Here is a 21,779-nt window from a genome sequence, read left to right on the forward strand (position 1 = left end):
TAATCACCTTTTCATCTTCACTAGTTCCTTTTACATGTTCCTTTATTTAAATAGTGACAATTTAATTTTCAACGTAAAAATATTCCATGCAGTCTCTTAATATGTGTTTACTGAAGTTGCATGCATAATAATGTAAAAATTAAAATGCAGTTTAAAATAGTTTTACATGGAGTGTAGCGTCACACCACATGACATGTCAACTTTACAAAAGTATTCACTTCAACTACTCAGATACCCATATAAAACACTCAAAGACATTTGAATGAAATGCATGACCTGCAGCTCTCTCTCTCTTTCTCTGTAAATGAGATGCATGGGTCTCCTGCAGTCCTGTATCTCCTCTCGTTTTAATTCTGTTTGAGTATATGCCTCAGTCATCTTGGCTCTTATTGACTCAAACACAGGAAGAACGTTGCTTGCCATAACTCGCACATCGGGCCGGTTCTTGATACCGTACTCAGTAATTTAAAGCCTTTATAGAATTGCAATTTCAGGGCTGGCTGCTTGTTTTTCTAAAATGTACTCAAGGAATTAGTTACTCCAGCCACAAATCAGACAAATTTATGCGTGTTGTAATGCGGTTTATGGTCTCATGGTACATTGCTTCAAAAACAGCAGATGTGAAATTGTGACAAATATAATGAGGGTTTTTTTCTATGTTTTGTCTCCACTGGCTGATATGGAGGAGTCGTGGAGCTCATTTACTCACCATATACAATACATTTAATGTGCTTGCCAAGGCCAGTGATTAATGTGTTGCTCTCTTTCATTACAGATAAGAGTAGCACTGTGGTCAGGAGATATGTGTGCTGTAAATCTGCTCAAATGTGCAGTGAAATCATCAGCTATCAGAACAGAAATCCACATACAATAATGTTAACCTGGAGCCTGCAGTGAAGAGAGTAAGGGGGTATTGGGGCAAGTCTCAGGGCTGTGCAGGCAAGTGTCGAGGGTGTGAGTAAGTGACAGCTATGTGGGGTGAGTGTCGGGGTTTGAGGGATGAGTGTCGGGAATGTGTGGGGTGAGTATCGGGATATCTGGGATCAGTGTCAGGGGTATATATGGTGGGAGGTATCAGAGGATATGTGGGGTGAGTGTTGGAGGGGTATGGGGTGTATATGGACATTATGTAAGTCGTGGGTGTGCCGGATGAATATTGGGGTTGTGTTGGGCGTGTGTCGAGGTTATAGACCATTTCAAGCATGTAAACAATAACAAAGGAATTAGAACACAACTATTCCTGAAGCACTTCCGGTATCAGTAGTAGATCTTTTAAATAAGGTTCTGAGTGAACATATTTTCCTCAAATACCAAAAAAAGTTTACCTGAAATGACTCATCCAGACATGTTGTTGATACTGAGTATCTACACAAGAGAAGCAATGAAACTGTATGGTAGTTTAGATGCTCACAATGATTTTCTCAGCGGAGAGATCGGGAATACTGGATCACTCCTATTATAATCAATGAAGCTGTCTGTGTGACCTGCGGACAAGGGAAGGTTTTCTTTTTTTTTGTGTGTTCCTAATTTGTAAGTCATTTAGGATAAAAGCGTCTACTAAATTACTAAATATAATAGTAAATAACTTGCACAGCTTTATTCATTATAATGGGAGCAATCTATAGTCACTTTTATAGCTCTTCCTCTCAAACTAACAATTAGTTGCTATAAAAATGTTATATAAAAATTCAGACTTGTTCTACAGTTGTAAGTACTGCACGTATCCAGCTGTCTCGCTTCATTGAAGTGGTTCATGCATCCATTTATGGTTGTTTTTTCGGAGATCTAAACACTTGAATTTCTCATCCATCCACATTTTAATAATGACATTTTATGACAATCGTGTTAAAGTTAGTAACGATAATCATGTTAAAGTCACTATGAATGAAGCGCTTTCCACTGTTGTTTTGAATGATGGTGTGTTCCATTCAGAAGTGATCATCCCTATGCCCTATTCCCTGCGAAGACTATACCATCCACGGTGAGAGCTTTGAAAGGCTAAAAGGTGTGGGGCTCAAAAATAAATGTCATTCGAAACGCCTTTAAAGTCATTTTTATTGGAAATTTAGTTTGAAATGAACTTACAGCATGACTCACTTCAAAGTGCCCTTCGGAGGGTGATTTATCCCATTTGGAATAGAGTCTGAGTTCGACAACTAACAGGAAATGTTCAAGGAACAAAAAGATGTCACTTCCTTAAACCATCTTGAAATGGTCTAGATGGGGTGAGTGTCGGGGGTAAGTAGGGGGTTTGAGGGGGATTGTTGGGGTGTGCAGAGCGAGTGTCTAGTGTGTGCGAGGTGAGTGTTGAGGCCATGTGGGGTGAGTGTCAGGGATGTACAGGGTACGTTTCGGGGTGTGTGGTGGGAGCGTCAGGGGTAGGAGGGGTGAGTGACAAGGAAATATATGAGGTAAGGGGAGGGGGTTAAGGGGGTAGTTTTGAGGTGTGTGGGGCGAGTGTCTGAGGTTTGTGGGGTGTGTTGGGGGTGTGTGAAGCAAGTGTTTGGGGTAAGTGAGGGTATGGTTATCAATTGGTTTTGATTTAGGACCCAATTCTTACATTGGACATCAACATTGAAATGTATTAATAAACCATGAACTGCATAGGCTCAACAATATGCAAATGATTAACATGACAGTCTAACAAGAAAAACTGTTCATATTGATTTTTTAAATCAAATTTTCAATAATTCACAGGTTGTGTTGGGCATGTGTCGAGGTTATAGACCATTTCAAGCATGTAAACAATAACAAAGGAATTAGAACACAACTATTCCTGAAGTATCACTTCCGGTATCAGTAGTAGATCCTGTAAATAAGGCCCTGAGTGAACATATTTTCCTCAAATATTGTCAAACGTTACCTGAAGTGACTCATCCAGACGTGTTATTGATACTGAGCATCTATGCGAGAGAGGCAATGAAACTGTATCATAGTTGCTCACAATGATTTCCTCAGCGGAGAGATCGAGAATATTGGAACGCTTCTATTATAATCAATAAAGCGGTTCAATGAAGTGGTCTGCATGACCTGCGGACAAGGGAAGGATTTCTTTTTTTGTGTTCCTAATTTGTAAGTTGTTTAGGATAAAAGCGTCTACTAAATTACTAAATATAATAGTAAATAAATTGCACAGCTTTATTCATTATAATGGAAGTAATCTATAGTCACTTTTAAAGCTCTTCCTACTAACAAACTACTAACATTTAGATTTTTTAAATGTCTTATAAATTTAGAATAATTCACAACACAAAACACATTGTGGTCGACACAAACCATGTTTATCCTTGCTGCAAGTGAATCTGTATTAATTGTAGTCTGGGTTGTTGTTTTTTTTCACCTTGTGTAGTTTTGTTCATGGTTTTTGTAGATTTAGGCATGTCACACAACCTGTTCATGTTGACATCTGGATAGCTTCTATTGAGTGAAGAATTAAATACAGTTTAACTGGATGCACACCATCAAAGATGAAAGTAGACAATCAGAACAGTCCTGCAACCCATTTTTGGGTTCCGACCCACCAGTTCAGACCACTGCTCTAGACAACTTTTATTAAAATACTTATCATCATGGCACTGTTACCCTAAATATTTCCAATACATATTTTCAGTTACTGTTTAAAATGAAGCTTCCTTTAAGAGGGGGTCTACAAAAATGTAAAAGCCTAATAAAGATATGAACAGTTCTGCATTAGATGGTCTTTCTAGAATGTCTTTGTAAAGAATGATAAAGTGAACACTGCAGTGGTCTGGTGGTACAAGGTCTGTTTCTGCTCAGGTGGCAGAAGGGTTTGACCAATAGAAATACACTTTGCTCAGGCAGAACAAAAATTAAAGGGACCATCGGCTGTCATCATTACAGCATGAGAGATGTGCTGACACAGTTAATGGGCTCAATAGAAGCGCAAATTTTTGATCCATTCTCACAATGAATCAGTCCATGTATTAGACAGTGGCAGGGCGAATCCGGGCGCCTCCGACAGAATGATTTGTCATCGTGTTTGTGGGCTGTGAGATGGCTTTAGGGCTGGACTGAACCCTTCCCACTCTCTGGGGCTCTAACAGATTCCGACCTGTCCTTGGCCAGACATTTTACGCAATCCTATGGGAATGAATGAGGATAATAGGCCAGTGGAAATGTACGAATGTGATAATGTTCTTTCTGTCTTTATCTCACACATATCCACACAGCAGAAGTAATTTCTTTCTGCATGTAGATAGAGTCTTCCTGTATGCATATGACATATGCTGCGATAACACATGCATGGAAATTAAAAATAAACACATAGTTTGATTGCTCTTTGTTTTGCAGCTAAGGGGGAACAATTATATCTTCATAGTAGAATGGAATATTTTCAAACAGATCAACGTCTCGCTGCTCGGCAGATGGTGGCGGATGTACAGCTATCTTACTTGCGGAAATGAAAAGAAATTACGTCTGAGCTCTTGATAAACGTCACACGCAATTAGAGTCAGAGTTGAGACAAAGAGGCCATCAACTGAATGTCTGACAGTAGGGTTCCAACTTTCTTTTCCTTAAATTATTCTGTTCTTGTAAATGACTCTTCATACAGGAAGCTCATCTGATGTGACTGTCTGTGATGTGTCATCCTTTATTCTTTGTGAAAATAACACCATTTGGCTTTTTATGTCAGTCCAACAATTTCCTCATGTACAGGACTGAATCTTCTTTTCTGTTCTGACTATAGTTTTTATGATAATCACTCATCAGATCACCATTATTACAGTCCTCTTGTAACACTAACAAAAAGGTGAAAAAAACAAACAAACAAAAAACACTACTACCTTCGTTTTGGACATGCTACATTGGGAATACTAGAGATAATTGAACTGTACCATGGAATTGGACTACAACTCAATCTGCTCTATAATGCTCTGATAGATATTTCTGATTTAGATTTTTACAATTACTCAGTAGAGGATCTCTCTCTCAATGTCACACATCAAGCAATGGTTCTCAAAAAAATTACAATTATCTTATAATTTACTAAATCAGTGCACAAAACTCTGCCGATTCCATCAGCTCTGATGATAAAAATCTCTGTGTGATATTTTTCTTTCAGCCCAATAGCCCAGCAAAAGACATTTTACACTTCAATCAGGGATTGTTATACAGTGACCTGCACATTAATGACTTATTCACTGTCTCTTTTATTACATTAAAGGACATAAACTAGATTAATGCTCTCATTGAGGTTACAAACACAACCACTGAGCTTTTCCTTCATACATTATCAATCATTCTACGAAACCTTTAAAAAAGAGGAACAGAGCAAATGGACAGAAAAGGAGAAATAACTTGCAAATATAGGAGGAAAATATATTTAAATGAGCTCCATTTCATATTATCATTAGTGGAGTCACGATTAATGAGCTTTGCGGCAAATTGTCTATTGTCACCAAAGGTATGCTGCAGGTTCACCACAACCGGTGAAGAGTTGCAAACTTCTGGCAAACATTTGTGCCGAATTGCAAGCTCATTTGCATGTGAAAATAATGAGTGGCAAATTTGCGGCAAGTTTACGGCAACTCTAGATTTTGTGTAAAAATATATATATTTCCATTGCCGGGTCTAAGGGGGGGGTGGGGGGGGTCAAGGGGCGGCAAGATTTTCTTTCTGCCCCCTCAGAAACTTCTGATGTGAAGTAATCAAGGAGGATCCCGGATGGCAAAATGGTTCGATAAAGAGACAACAAATTGCCCACCCTAAAGATGGCATCCTATTACTGTCTCTGTGTTTATGTTATAATGTATTAAATATATTAAAATTACTCTATTGAAAAACTAATGCAAAAAAATCTAGCTTGGGAACGAAGAAAGTTTTCTTCAGCAAAGCAGCAGAAGGCACCTAAATTTATTAATTCATCTTGGTTTTTGACAGTTACTGCAGTGGCATCTTCTTATTCTGGGCACGTTGTTTTTATTCATAAATTCACAGGAGAAGATGGTCGAAACAGAAGCAGTCGAACCAGAGAGAGAGAGAGAGAGAAGAAAAGACTGCAAAAGTTCTTTGTTTATCTTTTCGTGCGTCTGCAGGACCGTACATCGCCTGTGAGCGGCGTCGTTCCTGACAAGGCTAATGATGTACAGTAATGTGCATTACTGCGGATGGCTGCTGACACATGAGAGGCTGTTCGGCTTTCTCAGAGAGTGTCTGGAATTCTGGGACACACTGAAAAAGTGCTTCATTAAATGTAAGACAGGTATGACATCCAGTTCAAGAGCAGCATCTCTACATATCGAGAGGAGGATTCTCGTGGTCATATTGGGGAGGGGCTGAGAAGTACAAAGGAATGCCTGGCTGTTTTTGGAGATGACATAAAACTAGGAGGCAGGAGGCTGGAAAATAATGGCTAATGGAGGAGTTTAGCCTGAGGCCATACGCCTGCTTTGCCTACTTCTGTATAACTAGTATATTTATAATTCAAATACATACCTTTAATAATTAACTACCAGTGACTATTAAAGGAGAATACAAGATTCAGTGAAGAGACGTGGCTTAGTTCTGACTGAATTACGGAACAAAAGGATGAAGGCTGTGGGTTCTTCACAATGCCATAATTTCTGCTGGACAGTCAACAGTGATGACACACACACACAAACACACACACATACAGTCATATAGATTTAAAAGCATGTACTGGAGACAGTAGACATTGTTTGATGATTGCAAACATATAATAACATATTTATTTCTTGTACATGCTGAGTTGTATGGCGGTCATATACTAAACAGTACTAGTGATCTGGAGTTTTGGTTTATTTTCGGTAAGACATATCTGTAAGTTTACCTAACTGACATACTCTCAAGAGTTTTCACAAACACTTATGATTTGTTAATTCTGGTATTCAAAAGTGCTATTCTTGGTGGTAGCAATACTTTTATTTATTATACAGTATATTGATGGCTCATCCCAGAAATTAAAATAAAACTTAACCAGAATCATCACTTAGAATAATGAATATATACACTGGCGGCCAAAAGTTTGGAATAATGTACAGATTTTGCTCTTATGGAAAGAAATTGGTACTTTTATTCACCAAAGTGGCATTCAACTGATCACAATGTATAGTCAGGACATTCATAATGTGAAAAATGACTATTACAATTTGAAAACAATGTTCAGAACTTCTTAAACTACTTCAAAGAGTTCTCATCAAAAAATCCTCCACGTGCAGCAATGACAGCTTTGCAGATTCTTGTTATTCTAGCTGTCAGTTTGTCCAGATACTCAGGTGACATTTCACCCCACGCTTCCTGTAGCACTTGCCATAGATGTGACTGTCTTGTCGGGCACTTCTCACACACCTTACAGTCTAGCTGATCCCACAAAAGCTCAATGGGGTTAAGATCCATAATACTCTTTTCCAATTATCTGTTGTCCAATGTCTGTGTTTCTTTGCCCACTCGAACCTTTTCTTTTTGTTTTTCTGTTTCAAAAGTGTCTTTTTCTTTACGATTCTTCCCATAAGGCCTGCACCCCTGAGTCTTCTCTTTACTGTTGTACATGAAACTGGTGTTGAGCGGGTAGAATTCAATGAAGCTGTCAGCTGAGGACATGTGAGGTGTCTATCTCTCAAACTAAAGACTCTGATGTACTTATCCTCTTGTTTAGTTGTACAACTGTCCTCTGTCCTTGTTAGAGCCAGTTGTCCTTTTGTCTTTGAAGACTGTAGTGTACACCTTTGTATGAAATCTTCAGTTTTTTGGCAATTTCAAGCATTGTATAGCCTTCATTCCTCAAACAATGATTGACTGATGAGCTTCTAGAGAAAGCTGTTTCTTTTTTGCCATTTTTGACCTAATATTGACCTTAAGACATGCCAGTCTATTGCATACTGTGGCAACTCAAAACAAACACAAAGACAATGTTAAGCTTCATTTAACGAACCAAATAGCTTTCATCTGTGTTTGATATAATGGCAAGTGATTTTCTAGTACCAAATGATCAATTTAGCATGATTACTCAAGGATAAGGTGTTGGAGTGATGGCTGCTGGAAATGGGGCCTGTCTAGATTTGATCAAAAATGACTTTTTTCAAATAGTGATGGTGCTGTTTTTTATATCAGTAATGTCCTGATTATACTTTGTGATCATTTGAATGACACTTTGGTGAATTAAAGTACCAATTTCCTTCCAAAACAGCAAAATCTGTACATTATTCCAAACTTTTGGCCGCCTGTGTGTGTGTGTGTGTGTGTGTGTGTGTGTGTGTGTGTGTGTGTATATATATTTTTTTTTTCTAAAATGTGAAAAAAAAATAAATATTATAATAATGAGTTTCTTTCTTTTGACCGGTAGTGTATATATATATATACACCAATCAGCCACAACATTAAAACCAGCTGCCTAATATTGTGTAGGTTCCCCTCATGCCGCCGAAACAGTGCCAACATGCATCTCAGAATAGCATTCTTCTCATCACAATTGTACAGAGTGGTTATATATATATATATATATATATATATATATATATATATATATATATATATATATATATATATATATATACACACTACCGGTCAAAAGAAAGAAACTCATTCTTTATTGTAATATTTTTTTTTTTTTTTTTCACATTTTAGAATAATAGTAAAGTCAGCACAACTATGGAATAACATAAATGGAACTATGGGAATTATGTTGTGACTAAACAAAATCCAAAATAAATCAAAACTGTGTTATATTTTAGCATCTTCAAAGTAGTCACCCTTTGTCTAGAATTTGCAGACATGAACTCTTGACATTTTCTCAACCAACTTCTTGAGGTATCACCCTGGGATGCTTTTTAAACAGTATTGAAGGAGTTCCCATCTATGTTGGGCACTTATTGGCTGCTTTTCTTTATTATTTGATCCAAGTCATCCATTTCAACAACTTTTTTTTTTTAATTAAATTTTAGTTTTATAATGAAATAAATTAATTATGGTGGCACAATTATCTTTTTGTCTACAAAACTCATTTCAAACATACTAATTTTTAAGCATACGCCTTCAGATCAAAAGATTTTTAAGATCATGAGAAACAATTTCAGTCAAGTGTTTCAAAACTTTTGACCGGTAGTGTGTGTGTGTGTGTGTGTATGTGTGTATATATATATATATAACTGTGTGCTTCCTCTACAGAATATGATTATCTCCACAAGGTCACATAATGTTTGAGAGATGAAGTTCAGCGGATTCGGTTTGTTCCTCAAGACTCCTGCAGTTCTTTCTGGAGATGGAGTCGGGAGATGCATGAAGAATATACGTACATTATTATATACATTATCATATACAGAATATATTATGATCTTTAATGCCATAGAGTCCTCTGGACACACTCTGACAATGACATTGTCTTAGTAAAGCATGTCGCAGACAACAGACACTGTATGAACACATGTATGATGGAATAAATTATTTGATTAAGAATTAAGGTATATTTTAAAACAGATCAGACCTACAGATAACTACATTCATTAACACAGACCTCAGTTGTATTTGGCCATATGACAAAACACAAAACAACAGATGAAACTGTTTCATGTTAAATTAAAAAAATAAATAAATAATAAAATACAAAACTCATATGTGATAATGTAAATGTTTAAAATGTTAGTGGTAAATTAGGCAAATCGTCTAACATTAAAACACTTTCATCCAAAATAAAAAAGTAAAAAAAAAACCAGAAAAGCCATTATACATGTAATGTTCATAATAAACTATTAAAATTGGAATCTGTATGAGATGTGAGAAATTATTGAGAGACACATTTGGATAGTAAATAATCTGCAGAGTTCTGGCACCAGAATTAGGCTGAAAATACAACATGTTCTCCTCTTAGAGTTTAATTCACACTTTGTATGCTGTTGTTATAACGTGTCTACCTTAATGCTTTACAACAGCGCACACTGTAACTACTCTCATTGTGAAAAGCTTTTTTAATTGTCTTTAAAAGGACCCATAAATTAATGGAAATAATGGAAGCACAGCATAAAGAAAGAATCGACTAGCGAATAAACAGACAAATACTTTGTGGGCATCATCACAACTTTTATTTATTTATCTTTCAGATCTCTTCTGTGAATTTTTGTCACAAACAAAAGACAGGTGAATTCGGAAAGACTAATCACATTAATATATTATTGTTGAATATGTTTCAGGATATACATTCAGAGGAAAATATCAACATTCATTTGTCTTCATGGTGCTGTACTGAAGACTGACATCTGAACAGCAAACTGAAACATTCAAATCTGATAGTAGGGGGCACAAGATAATATCACAAAAATATAAAAACAGAATTATTAGGATATGCCATGGCTGTTCTGCAAACACAATGCAACACATCTCTGAAAGATATTTGCATATACAGTATGTGATAATCAGCCTGATCATATGAAGAGTGCCAGGAGAGGATGCCGCTTTGATGTTGCTCATGCATATTAAAAGTCCTCGGAGACATCAAGACCACTGCTGAATTGTGTGTGTGTGCTGTTAAATTGCTAATAGACTTTTAGTTTACTTGCACAATTACAGTAGAGTAATGCACATTTACTGATTTATAGGATGGGGAATAGGGAGTCAGTGCATTTCTTCATTTCCAAAGGTCAGGTCAGAGTATACAGATATATACTTTAATTTAAGTGTTTATGTGCAACACAGAGATTTTCATGATTTTAACATGAAGCTGTTCACAATGATTCAACATTTAGCCTGTAGTCCTGATGAAGTTTGTTAAAACAAAATATTACCAATGCACAATTACTCTCAGGGGTGGAAGGAACTTTCAGCCTTCATCAAGCAACAGAATCCATTGCAATCTTCAAAAAAATGAAAAAAAAAAAAAAAAAAACAGCTTCTGGAAGCACTTAACTAATGAACTAACTAACCTCATTTAATTGCATTATAAAAATCTCCATTCTGCATTTACATCTATGCTCTGGCGTTGTGCTATTGTTATTATTAACTGTTATATATATATATATATATATATATATATATATATAAGGCCACCGCAGCATATCCACAGTGTCCATGAGCACTAAATGTATTTGTCACAAAAGCTGCATTTTGGCTAATATTTATCCAGCACATTTAGGTGTGTTTGGTATGTTCGCACACACACAATAATGTCAAATCTGCACTGTTGTGTCCCATTAACTGCAGTTGTGTTGTGAATCTTACCTGTGTGATTGTGAAGAAGCACAGAAATGCACTGCTGGCTTTGCACTCGTGTCTCATCAGCCGCTGACAGTCTGTCAAGTGTTCAGCTACAGGCCAGAATGGAACAGAGTCAGAAATCCCCCCAAACTCACTTCTGCAGGAAACTTTGACACTTTTGATGTGTGACTTTTGTCAAGTGCAAGTCAATATAGATTCCTATACCTACTGTATGTGTGTGTCTGCAGTTAGAAATAACCATTATTTCTTCCTCCCCTAATTTTCTTTTCATCTGGATGATTCTCCATCACACTGTCCATTCTCAAGCTTAAACACGTTAAGCACTGAGGCAGTGCACAATTTTTACAACTGTCAATAATTCATGGGCTGCTCTTTCCCTGCGTGTATATTTACATGTAAAGTATCCCTCGGAGCTGAAGCGGAGAGGCATGTTTATAATGTTAAACTCTCCAATGTCCCTCCAGACTGGATTTAACTTTCAACCATTTTGCACCCCAATGAGGACATTACACAATTTCGTTTTTATTCCTTCACCATTTCTTTATAATGAAATATCAGAATTCAGAGGGGAAAGGAATTCTATAAATGTTACATGCATGTATTTCCAGCAGAATACATTACTGTCTTACAAAATCTGCAGCTGTTGCTAGATAAAATGCATCAAGTTCATCATTTCTTCAGATGTTCATTTATATAATTCATTATAATGTTATAATCAATCTAATTATTGTGATAATTAGTATTAAAATAATCTTCTGTTTATTATCCAGACTCTAAATACAATGAAAATACCATTTACATCTAAAACAGTGACATGTCTGCAAATCGCTATACCACAAATTGAGTAACACTTTAAAGTTCCCTTTGTCAACCGATTCTAAAGGGGTTCATTAATGACTAATAATTTATTTACAAATGCTTTCTAAATCATTGATATGCATTTATAAGAACATGCATAAAAAGGCTGACTTTTTACCAAACATTATGATGCTTATTAACACTTCTCCAATATTTATAACCTATGAAAATGTAAACTTTATTTTAAAGTGGACATGTTTGAAGCATTTATTCATGCTGCATGTATATAAGGTTCAGTATGATTTAATGGTCATCAGGCTTTATTATATGATATCTGCTGTGAATGAGCATGAAAATGAGCATTGTGCAGCGGACTTTAGGTAATCAGGACTAGATAAAACCATTCTTTTGACATCATCGTGATAAAAAAGTGACAACACAAGTGAGTCAAGACATTACAATCAAGAATATAAACACAAAGTGGACCGTAGCAAAATGACAATCCATCCTTTTATTCTCACTATAATAATCTATTTTTGTTCACTGTGATGTACATCATGAATTTGGGACATTTTATGTTTTTATTAAAAGAAATATGAATAAGTGTATTTATTAAGCATTTATTACATGGAAGTTAAAATACTCACTATTTGGCAAGTGTTGAAAAAGTCACCATTTTATGCATGTTGCTATAAGGGCATATAAATGATATATAATGCTTTTGTGAATGAGTTATTAGTAATTAATGAACCCTTTATAAACATTAATGTAAAGTGTTAGCAAGAATTCTTTCACAAATGGTCAAATCTGAGAGTTTATGTGTGTGCCTCACCACCGGCTCTCATGTAGATCTGCAGTCGCCTGCAAAGGGAACACTTCTCTTTGATTCTTCACTCTGCATTTGAATCAGTGGTCGCCCTGTTTGACAATGTGTGGTAATTACCCGCATCCCCTGCTTGATCATGTAAACTCTTCCAGAAGCAAGAGATACAGTCAAACGGGAAGATGTAAGAAATACAAAACAACAACAAAGATGGCAAAGGCATTTATTTGAACACATGAATGTGGATTTTAAGCCTTGAATAGAGTAAATGCAAAACTGTTTCTCCATTTGTTTAAATATGGGAGTCAGACATCCGAAGTTGCATTTAAAGAGCAAGTTTTTACATCTTTGTGTAGGAACACTTGGTATAATGATTTACAGTAGTGATGTCCTCTATTTTGGATTAGCGCTAATGAGTTGTTAGTTACGTCAGTGGGCGTGGCTCGTGTTTCATTAGTGTTTTTGACACTCGTGCGTGAAAACTCACAAGTCGCGCGCGTTTAAGTGAGCACCCAAACGCAAAACTTTAACCGCTTGCACCAGTTCACATATTTCTTCAAAAACACAATTAATAACATTTCTTCTAAAACGAGAGAGAGAGAAAAAACTCTTGGATGAACTAGAAAGAGTGACATGATGAATCCCCTGCTCGAGGAGAAACAGATCCACATATATTCGAATGATATTAAATTAGATATTATATGAGCACAAATATTTTTCACTCAGGAAATGCAAGTTGATCGGACATTGGTGTAGATGAGATGTAGAGCTATCAGAGCATTGAGCCTCTTAACTCACACACGAGAAAACACAGACACCAGAAAATCACACATTATTAATTGCTCAAGCCCACCAATATCGCGAAGTACTGTGCATTTCTCTTTAATATTCTTATCGTGGACACAGACATATTTTGGCATGTATTGCCAGATAGATCCATAATTTAAAATCAAAGTAAATGCATACTTTAGAAGAGCAGATCGCTGGGATGATTTATTATTCTGAACATTAATATAGGAAACACGAACAGTGATCGATTACAATCAATGTCCACATGTTCGTTTACAAATATTCAGCGAATATTCGTAGCATGAAGATTATGCATTATTTCTTTATATAGGCATATTGTGTTTTTTGATTTTTGATTTTTTATCTCTTCCGTTTATTTAATTTGATAACTGCAGAAAATGCGGTTTTGAATTTATTTTTATAATATTCGCATTCCCAAACTATGACGAAGAGGACAAGGTAGTAGTAGTAATAATAATAATAATAATAATAATAATAGTAATAATAATAATAATAATAATAATTATTATTATTATTATTATTATTATTATTATTATTATTATTATTATTATAAAGCTTGGGGTTCGTACATTTTTGCAGTGGATTGTAAATTTTAATACTGATGATTATATTCGCTCTTTCTTGATCTTTTGGTGATTAAAAAAATATTTTCCGTCTTACATTAAATCTATAGGTGCAGGACTAGAACAGTAATCTATAAGATAATTCTATAATCAAAGTTCGCTTATTATAGAACGTAGTGTGTGAGAGCCATTCAAGAGAGACAGATGTTTTACACGTTATGATTTATAAAAGATAAACGAATAAAAACTAACAAACAGAAATGATTAAACGGGTAGGTTTTGCTCTGGGCAACAATACTTTTGGTAATCCGTTTATTTCACGCTTTTAAACTGTCCCCCGGGAAATGTTTTGTTGTTTCAAATATAATTTTTTTAATCATTTTTTACCCCGATAGCAGTGTTTATTTATTTTAATTTAACTTCAGAACTTCCAATGAATGATGGCTCTTTGATCCGGCAGGTGGCGCTAAAGAGCCGCATACTCTCATTGAGAACACACACACACACACACACACACACACACACACACACACACAATCACACACACACACTCACACTCACACACACACAAACACACACACTCACACTCACACACACACATACACACACACACACACACACACACACACACACACACACACACGAGAATAATGGCACTCAGCACCCATGAGGGAAAATACGCTTTTCACGCAGAAGAATTTACAGTTACTCACGAAACTTTTACAAACATTTGACTTTCACAGTTTTCCTGCTGAGATACAAATGACAAGATCTTTAAACAGAGTAATAAAGATTAGAAATAATTATCCTGACAAAAAACATTCACTTTAGAACAAGACCTCTGGGAAAACCCCCACACATGCAAATACAGAAAATTAATCTGGATAATATACTACAAAAATACAACGGATCAAACTGGAGGGTGAACATTACAACATATCCGCTGTTGTTGGTCGCATTTGTATTTAAAGTAAACCTTAATCCTCGCACACTGACCTGTTGATCTGGTGTGACTTTATCTTTAGCATTATAATAATCCATTTTTATAACGAAACATTAGAACACGAATCCAGACATCCAGAACGGCCTGTAGACCCTAACATTAGATTTAGATAAACTATTCGTCTACTCGTCAGGATAAAGCTGTGAAGTACATGTGAGCTTTCAGGACGAATTTGAGAATGTGCAGTTTACACAAAAATAAATTGTGCATCTGAGTGACTCTGTCATTATTCTTTTTATTTATTTATTTTATAATTTTTTTTACATCTTTTACAAAATAGCCTATATTTTTATGTTGCTTTTTTTTTTTTTCAGAATGTAAAACGTGTAGAATTGTAAAAGATTGTGTAGTAGTGTTATTGAAATGGATTCACAGCCGCAGCTGGACAGAGAAACCGAGAGCTTTAACCCTAAAATGACCTCAATTTGACACCGGCAGATGAAATGTAACCGCCCGTTAATGTCGTCTTCTGCTGTAGACACGATCCCCGTTCACAACACTGATTGAAGCTGTTTAAAGTCTCATCCACGCATTAGTTTAATCAATTAAACTGGGCATTAAGGTGGACGAAAATGTGGTGTTTACATATTTAAAAACATTTTTTATATACAGAAAGTGCTGTTTTTTAGTAAAGTTTGTTTTAAATGACTGTACAAGCCGTTATTATGTCCTAAAAACGAGCACAGGTTTATTTCACACACGTGATTATTAATTTGATGCACACGGATGAACTGATTCTCAAAGTGAAAAGTAAACTAATGCGCGCCGCACCCTAATGCGTCACAATGGCCATTTTTTTTTATTCAAGTCGCAACTGAAAAAGTGATGCTATAAGAAACAATTAACACGCATTGTTCTTGAGGGCATCATTATGGTAGCTCTGATTTTATCGATAGTGTACACAGGTGAAACGCTCTATTGCGTTCTCATTCATTAGCTCATGCCGCTCTCGTTCGGAATTAAATTAAATATGTGTTATTATTGTTATTATTATTATTATTATTATTATTATTATTATTAGGCTTTTATTTGCAGTTGCACGCTGTGATTGATCTAACAGTATTCCTCGCACTTTTGCATATTTTTAGTCGTTCTCCGCCGGACTGACGCTCTGTAAGGATGCACTTACCGTATTCATCTGATCACGCGTTTCTATCGCTCCTCATCGTCACCCGCGCTCGCTCTTCCTCAGGACAACACGCGCTCTGTGTCCGCTGCAGTCGCTCGTGCACAGTGAACCCTTCACTTCCACTTTCTCCTCATGCTCTTCCCTCCCCTCTGTCATAAACAGAGCAGTTGTTGCATTTATGAAATCCCTTTTAATTGCGTATATTTCATTAGAACACAAGCCAACGGTTCGGGTGTCTGCGGGCCAGTTCATTGACCTCGTTTTGTTGAGGTCCGCGCAATCCTCCAGGAGTTTAGCGCCACTAACCCGCCAATTCTTAATTTCAACAACAAAACAAGTCACCGAGCTCTTAATGTAGCCATTTATGTAAAAGCAATCGATAAGGCTATGATGTCACATGTGCAGCGCTGTACATATGATCATTGATGAGGAGCAGTGTTTTAAGGGTCTGTTTGTGGTATTAGGGGCCATCTGTAGCACAATCAATATCATTGCTCCTCCTCTGAAACTTCAGGCCTTCCTCATGATTGATGATCTTGGGGCGCTTTGATAACTGACTGGTGCGATGCACGGCTCACATTTCTGTCTTAAAATGCGATTGGACTGAAGACAGAACAGAAGGCTTTTTTTGTTCCAGTGTGGAAACGTTTCACTCACCTAAATAAGCGTTTTTGCACTATTCCTATTTATAAGCATCTATTTTCTCACACAAGATAAAGAAAAAGGGCTGTGAATTAAATCATGTTTTTCTTTGTCCATTATTAGTTCTAATAACCACACCAGACACCACTGTTCTAATGTGCCACTCTAAATCTTTAAAGTTGGGATATCTGCGTCTTGAATATTTTCTCTGTGCGTGTGAGCGCATCTCCCCCCCTCGCGCAGTGGACGCTCGCCTCACGCGTCAGGGTTTGGCGTGGAGCTCGTGCACGACTGGCTGTGCTCAGCGCCACTTCCGGCTTCCGTCATTTCATTCTCCCGCCGATGCGCGCAGCTCAACTCACTGTGTTCTATAAGCGCGCGAGCGGCCGACCTGCCAACACTCACTGACACTCACTCATCTCAGAGCGCGCGCGCGAGACATCTCCGCCGCATTTTAAAACTCTTTTCCTTTTTACACTAGTAATAAAACAAGAAAGCGGACCGGAGGCATAAAGGAGACAGGGAGTTGTTGGATGAAAACGGGGCTAAAAAGATTCATCCTCTCTTGAACATCATCACAACCATCATTCATTCATTACCTTGACAACCTCTGGCTTTGATTGACAGCTGGAGTGGCAAAAAGCCACGAGAAGCGACAGTTTGGTTACATGCATGTTGTTGATGTAACCTTCAGTTTGGTGAAGCTTGACTTTTTTTCCCCCGTTTTTTTTTTCTTTTCTTTTTTTTTCTTTCTTTTTTTTTTTTTTTTTTTTTTTTTTTGGTGGCAAAGAGGAAAAGAAAAATAATTGCAAAACTCTTCCTGATGCCCGCGCTCGTTCTCAGCCGTACTGGAGAATAGGAGAATTCAGCAAGAGGCTCGAAAAAGGAATCTGAGCAGCGCATGAGTTTGTGAGCGGACTGGGAAATTAAATCGACGACACAGATCCAGAGGTTTATTGGAGCGCAGGCTGATGGCGCAAAGGGTAGGTGTAAAATCTCCAACACTCACCTCCACTAATACACTATCACAGGCCTCGACTGTCGCTGCTGCACACGCAAAACTACTTCAGTGTGACACTTTACTGGGAATATCCGCCAGAGCTCCGCGTCCGACAGCAGGTTTAAAGGGACGCTTTTTCTCCTCGCGTCGGGGAAGCAGAAGTTTACGATGTTTTTGGTAATTACATATCATGAAACTTTAGTTTCGCGCTGGACCGCTTTTTAACGGGATTGCCTTTTTGAATCTGTCTCATTTCCCCTCACTTTCATTCTTTCTCTAAAGCGTTGTCTTTTGTGCTCTTCTTGACTTTCTGCTTCTCTTGCAGTACGATGAGCTGGCTCATTACGGCGGCATGGACGGGGTCGGTATGTACGGGGATCCTCACGCGCCTCGGCCGCTCCCGCAGGTCCATCATCTGAATCACGGACCGCCGCTCCACGCCAGCCAGCATTACGGCACACATGCCCCCCATCCCAATGTCATGCCCACCAGCATGGGCTCAGCTGTCAACGACGTGTTAAAGAGGGATAAAGATCAAATTTACGGGTGAGTTCGATCATAATATCGGGTCCGCGAGCTCCTGTAGTCGGTTTCTCTTTCACTTAATAGTTTTTACACAGCTTCGTAAAACTTGGCAAATAAGTTTAGGTTAGCGTTCACACTTGGTTATGCAATTGTTTTCAACCTTATTTCTGTTTCCATGGCAAAGATGCACGTAATCTTTAACCTGCCGCTATCATTTATATGTAACTTACGATACTTTTTTTAAGATGTGGCACGCTACTCTAATTTCATGTAAGATAAAAATCACTGCCGTTCAAAACAAAGTTTCGAAACCCCATGTGATTGCGACGCCAATGTAAAATACAGTTCACACGTAGCCTATAAATAAAACGACTGAACTGTCATTTTGGCATATTTCGAGATGTGTACTACTTTAGTAAAACTGCTTTAGCTTTAGTATTTCTCGCCGCGCAGACTGCCATTCCTCATTTGATTTGTGAATTCATCAGATACATGTGAACGGATCGGTCTGAAAGGTCCGTCGCTTATTGTTTCTGCAGTCATCCTCTGTTTCCTCTGCTGGCTCTGGTGTTTGAGAAGTGTGAGTTGGCCACATGTACCCCCCGTGAGCCCGGGGTGGCGGGAGGAGATGTGTGCTCCTCTGACTCCTTCAACGAGGACATCGCTGTCTTCGCCAAACAGGTCACACACATCTCTCATCTAAAGCAGAACCCCTATGTGTATTTAAAGCAAAGAAACAAAACGTCATTTTCATTTAAAGACCCATTTACATGTCTGGACATGGATGTTACACGGGGATAAATTACACGACATTGTACTTTAGATTAGTGGCGATTACAGATTGTATGTTTTATTTTATTTTAATTAAAAGCTAACGATTGAATTGTTCAAGATGCATTTATCCTCGCGCATAATCGATTGCTAATAACCCTGATTCTGGTATGTTTTTAGGTCCGTGCAGAAAAACCTTTATTTTCTTCAAATCCAGAGTTGGATAATTTGGTAAGATCAAACATCAGCACTTACTGTCTCCAGAATATCCGTGCAATTCAGTTCCCTGAGGGTCACTCATTTATTTTATTGACTTTTATTTGATTTGATTTTTGCATGCGATTTGGAGATGGTGAAAGTAAATATGAGGGGAGTTGGTGTGTGACAGGATTGTTTGAAGTGAACAAGAGAGACGCTCGAGTCGAGAGTATTAGTGTGAAATAAGTCACTCATTAGGGCTGTTATCACCATCAACCCCCTTAACACTTTACTCCGGCCAACAATTCCACACGCATTTTTATTTTATTTTATTTATTTATTTTGTGGAAAATCTTTGGAAAAATAATTGCTTTTTATTTCTAACTCGAATTATTGTTAATACATTAATTATTTCATATTGTTTGATTTTTTTATTTTATTTTTTTTTGGGGTGGGGGTTGTGTTCACATCAAATACTATGCAAATAATATTAAACCTACAAGACGTCTATTACTCTTCACAGATGATTCAAGCCATACAAGTATTACGGTTTCATCTTTTGGAGTTAGAAAAGGTAATCTTTTATTGCTTCGCATTGATTTCCCTTTTGAAATAACTTAATAATCATTATCAATCTGTGAAATAAAATGCTGATTTATTTTGGCTAATTTTGCATCAAGAATTCAGGCTTTGTGCTATACAAAATCAGATGACGTTGTTTGACAATATTATATGAATTCAATTCATGATTAATTACACATGCACATTTTTGTAATCCACGGATTCTGAAAATACGGAAAGAAATGTTACTTTTCACAGTCTTCTAAATATAACCTTTAATATTCTTACAAAAATGAAAACAGTTGCTATTTTCGCGGATTTGCTCTAGTTCTTTTCTTAAGATATTATTGCGCTTTTTATCGTTTATTTAGCCGTTAATAATGACAAGCCTCGCAACAATATCTCTATTGTTTCCTTGTCTCATAATGTCTTTTAATTGTGGTTATTATCGGAGCGGCTGTTGAAAGACTTTTCTCTCCTCTGTTCAAGGTGCACGAACTCTGCGACAATTTCTGCCATCGGTACATCAGTTGTTTGAAAGGAAAAATGCCCATAGATTTAGTGATTGATGAACGGGACGGCAGCTCAAAATCAGACCACGAGGAGCTCTCGGGATCTTCAACCAATTTAGCCGATCATGTAAGTAACCGGATGTGTTCATTTCTCTCTGCTCTGCTGTAATGCCGAATAACAGCCTAAAATATGCGAATATAAGTGAATGTGCAAATGGCGGAAAATCTAGATGTGTTGTTGTCGTCGATCGACTGTGCTGAAAGTTTAGTGTGTACATATGTTCATCTCTCATTCAGCACTGGGTGTTTGTATTTCAGTAGATGTGTGTCCTTTGGGCTGTTGCTCCATTGTGGATAATAATCGCGTATTGTTCATGACTGATTTAACCACAAATATTGTCGGAAATATGTGAAAAGCGTTATATAATATATATCGCTGTGTGAGCCTATATATGTACACGGCTGGGTTGAAAGTATCGGGCAGTCAGTTCATAATGTGCTTCCTCATAGTTTGGCAGGAGGAGGAGGATGATGATGACGTTAATGTGTTTAATTGTCTCGTATTGATTTGTCGTGGTTTTACAGGCCCGATGCGCCATAATACTGAACGCAATGAACACTCAGTATTTTATTTTATTTATTTATTTTTGCATTTAAAATCGACTTGTTTAAATGTTGAGAGAAAGTTAACGCGTCGTCTAATTCATATGGAGCGTTCTTCATGTGTATTCATGTGTTTAAGAGTGGAGATACAACAGCAGCTCAAACCTGTTAAGAGTTAAAGCAGATTTGAGGCTCGAGCATCTGTTGGGATTATTCTAATGATAAAAAAAAAAAAAAAAAAAAAAAAAAAAGCCCGAATCCATTTAAACCCTTTTACTGTAAAACTCACTCTGACAATAAGACTTGAGTTTTGTCATTGGAGTAGTTGTCACAGATACAGCTAATTTTGATCAAGGGAAAATGAAATATGGCTCTTTGGACCGTCGGAAGTTTTTGGTCGAAATTGTATTCATGATTATTTCGATTAGACTAATTTTCCCTTTGCGTCAGTTTTTCAAGCGATTTGTTGCGTTCTCAAAATGTCTATAATTTTGTGAATAATACTAGAAAAAACAAAAAACAAAAAAAAAAAAAAAAAAAACGGAGTGTCAATAAATTAAAATGCTTATAATAATTAATTTCGTGATTCCAGGTGTTTCAGGAACTGTCAAATTACATGTTATAGGCCCACATCATGAATTTCACCATTTAAATAAG

General features: G+C 37.0%; 1 protein-coding gene across 7 annotated transcripts in view; it reads left to right on the forward strand.

The window, feature by feature from the left end:
• Positions 1 to 17,734: 17,734 nt before the first annotated feature.
• Positions 17,735 to 21,779, forward strand: part of LOC127410970 (homeobox protein Meis2) — an 80,408-nt gene continuing 76,363 nt past the window's right edge. For 2 of the 7 annotated variants that reach the window (XM_051646265.1, XM_051646268.1), the window contains exons 1-6: positions 17,738 to 17,935; positions 18,278 to 18,498; positions 19,017 to 19,158; positions 19,429 to 19,479; positions 19,970 to 20,020; positions 20,497 to 20,646. In XM_051646265.1, the coding sequence (XP_051502225.1) occupies positions 17,924 to 17,935; positions 18,278 to 18,498; positions 19,017 to 19,158; positions 19,429 to 19,479; positions 19,970 to 20,020; positions 20,497 to 20,646 (627 nt within the window). In that variant the 5' untranslated portion in view covers positions 17,738 to 17,923. The other 5 variants (XM_051646269.1, XM_051646271.1, XM_051646267.1 and 2 more) reach the window with 4 other exon arrangements.

The sequence above is a fragment of the Myxocyprinus asiaticus genome, chromosome 20 (genome assembly GCF_019703515.2).
Source record: "Myxocyprinus asiaticus isolate MX2 ecotype Aquarium Trade chromosome 20, UBuf_Myxa_2, whole genome shotgun sequence".
NCBI lineage: Eukaryota > Metazoa > Chordata > Actinopteri > Cypriniformes > Catostomidae > Myxocyprinus > Myxocyprinus asiaticus.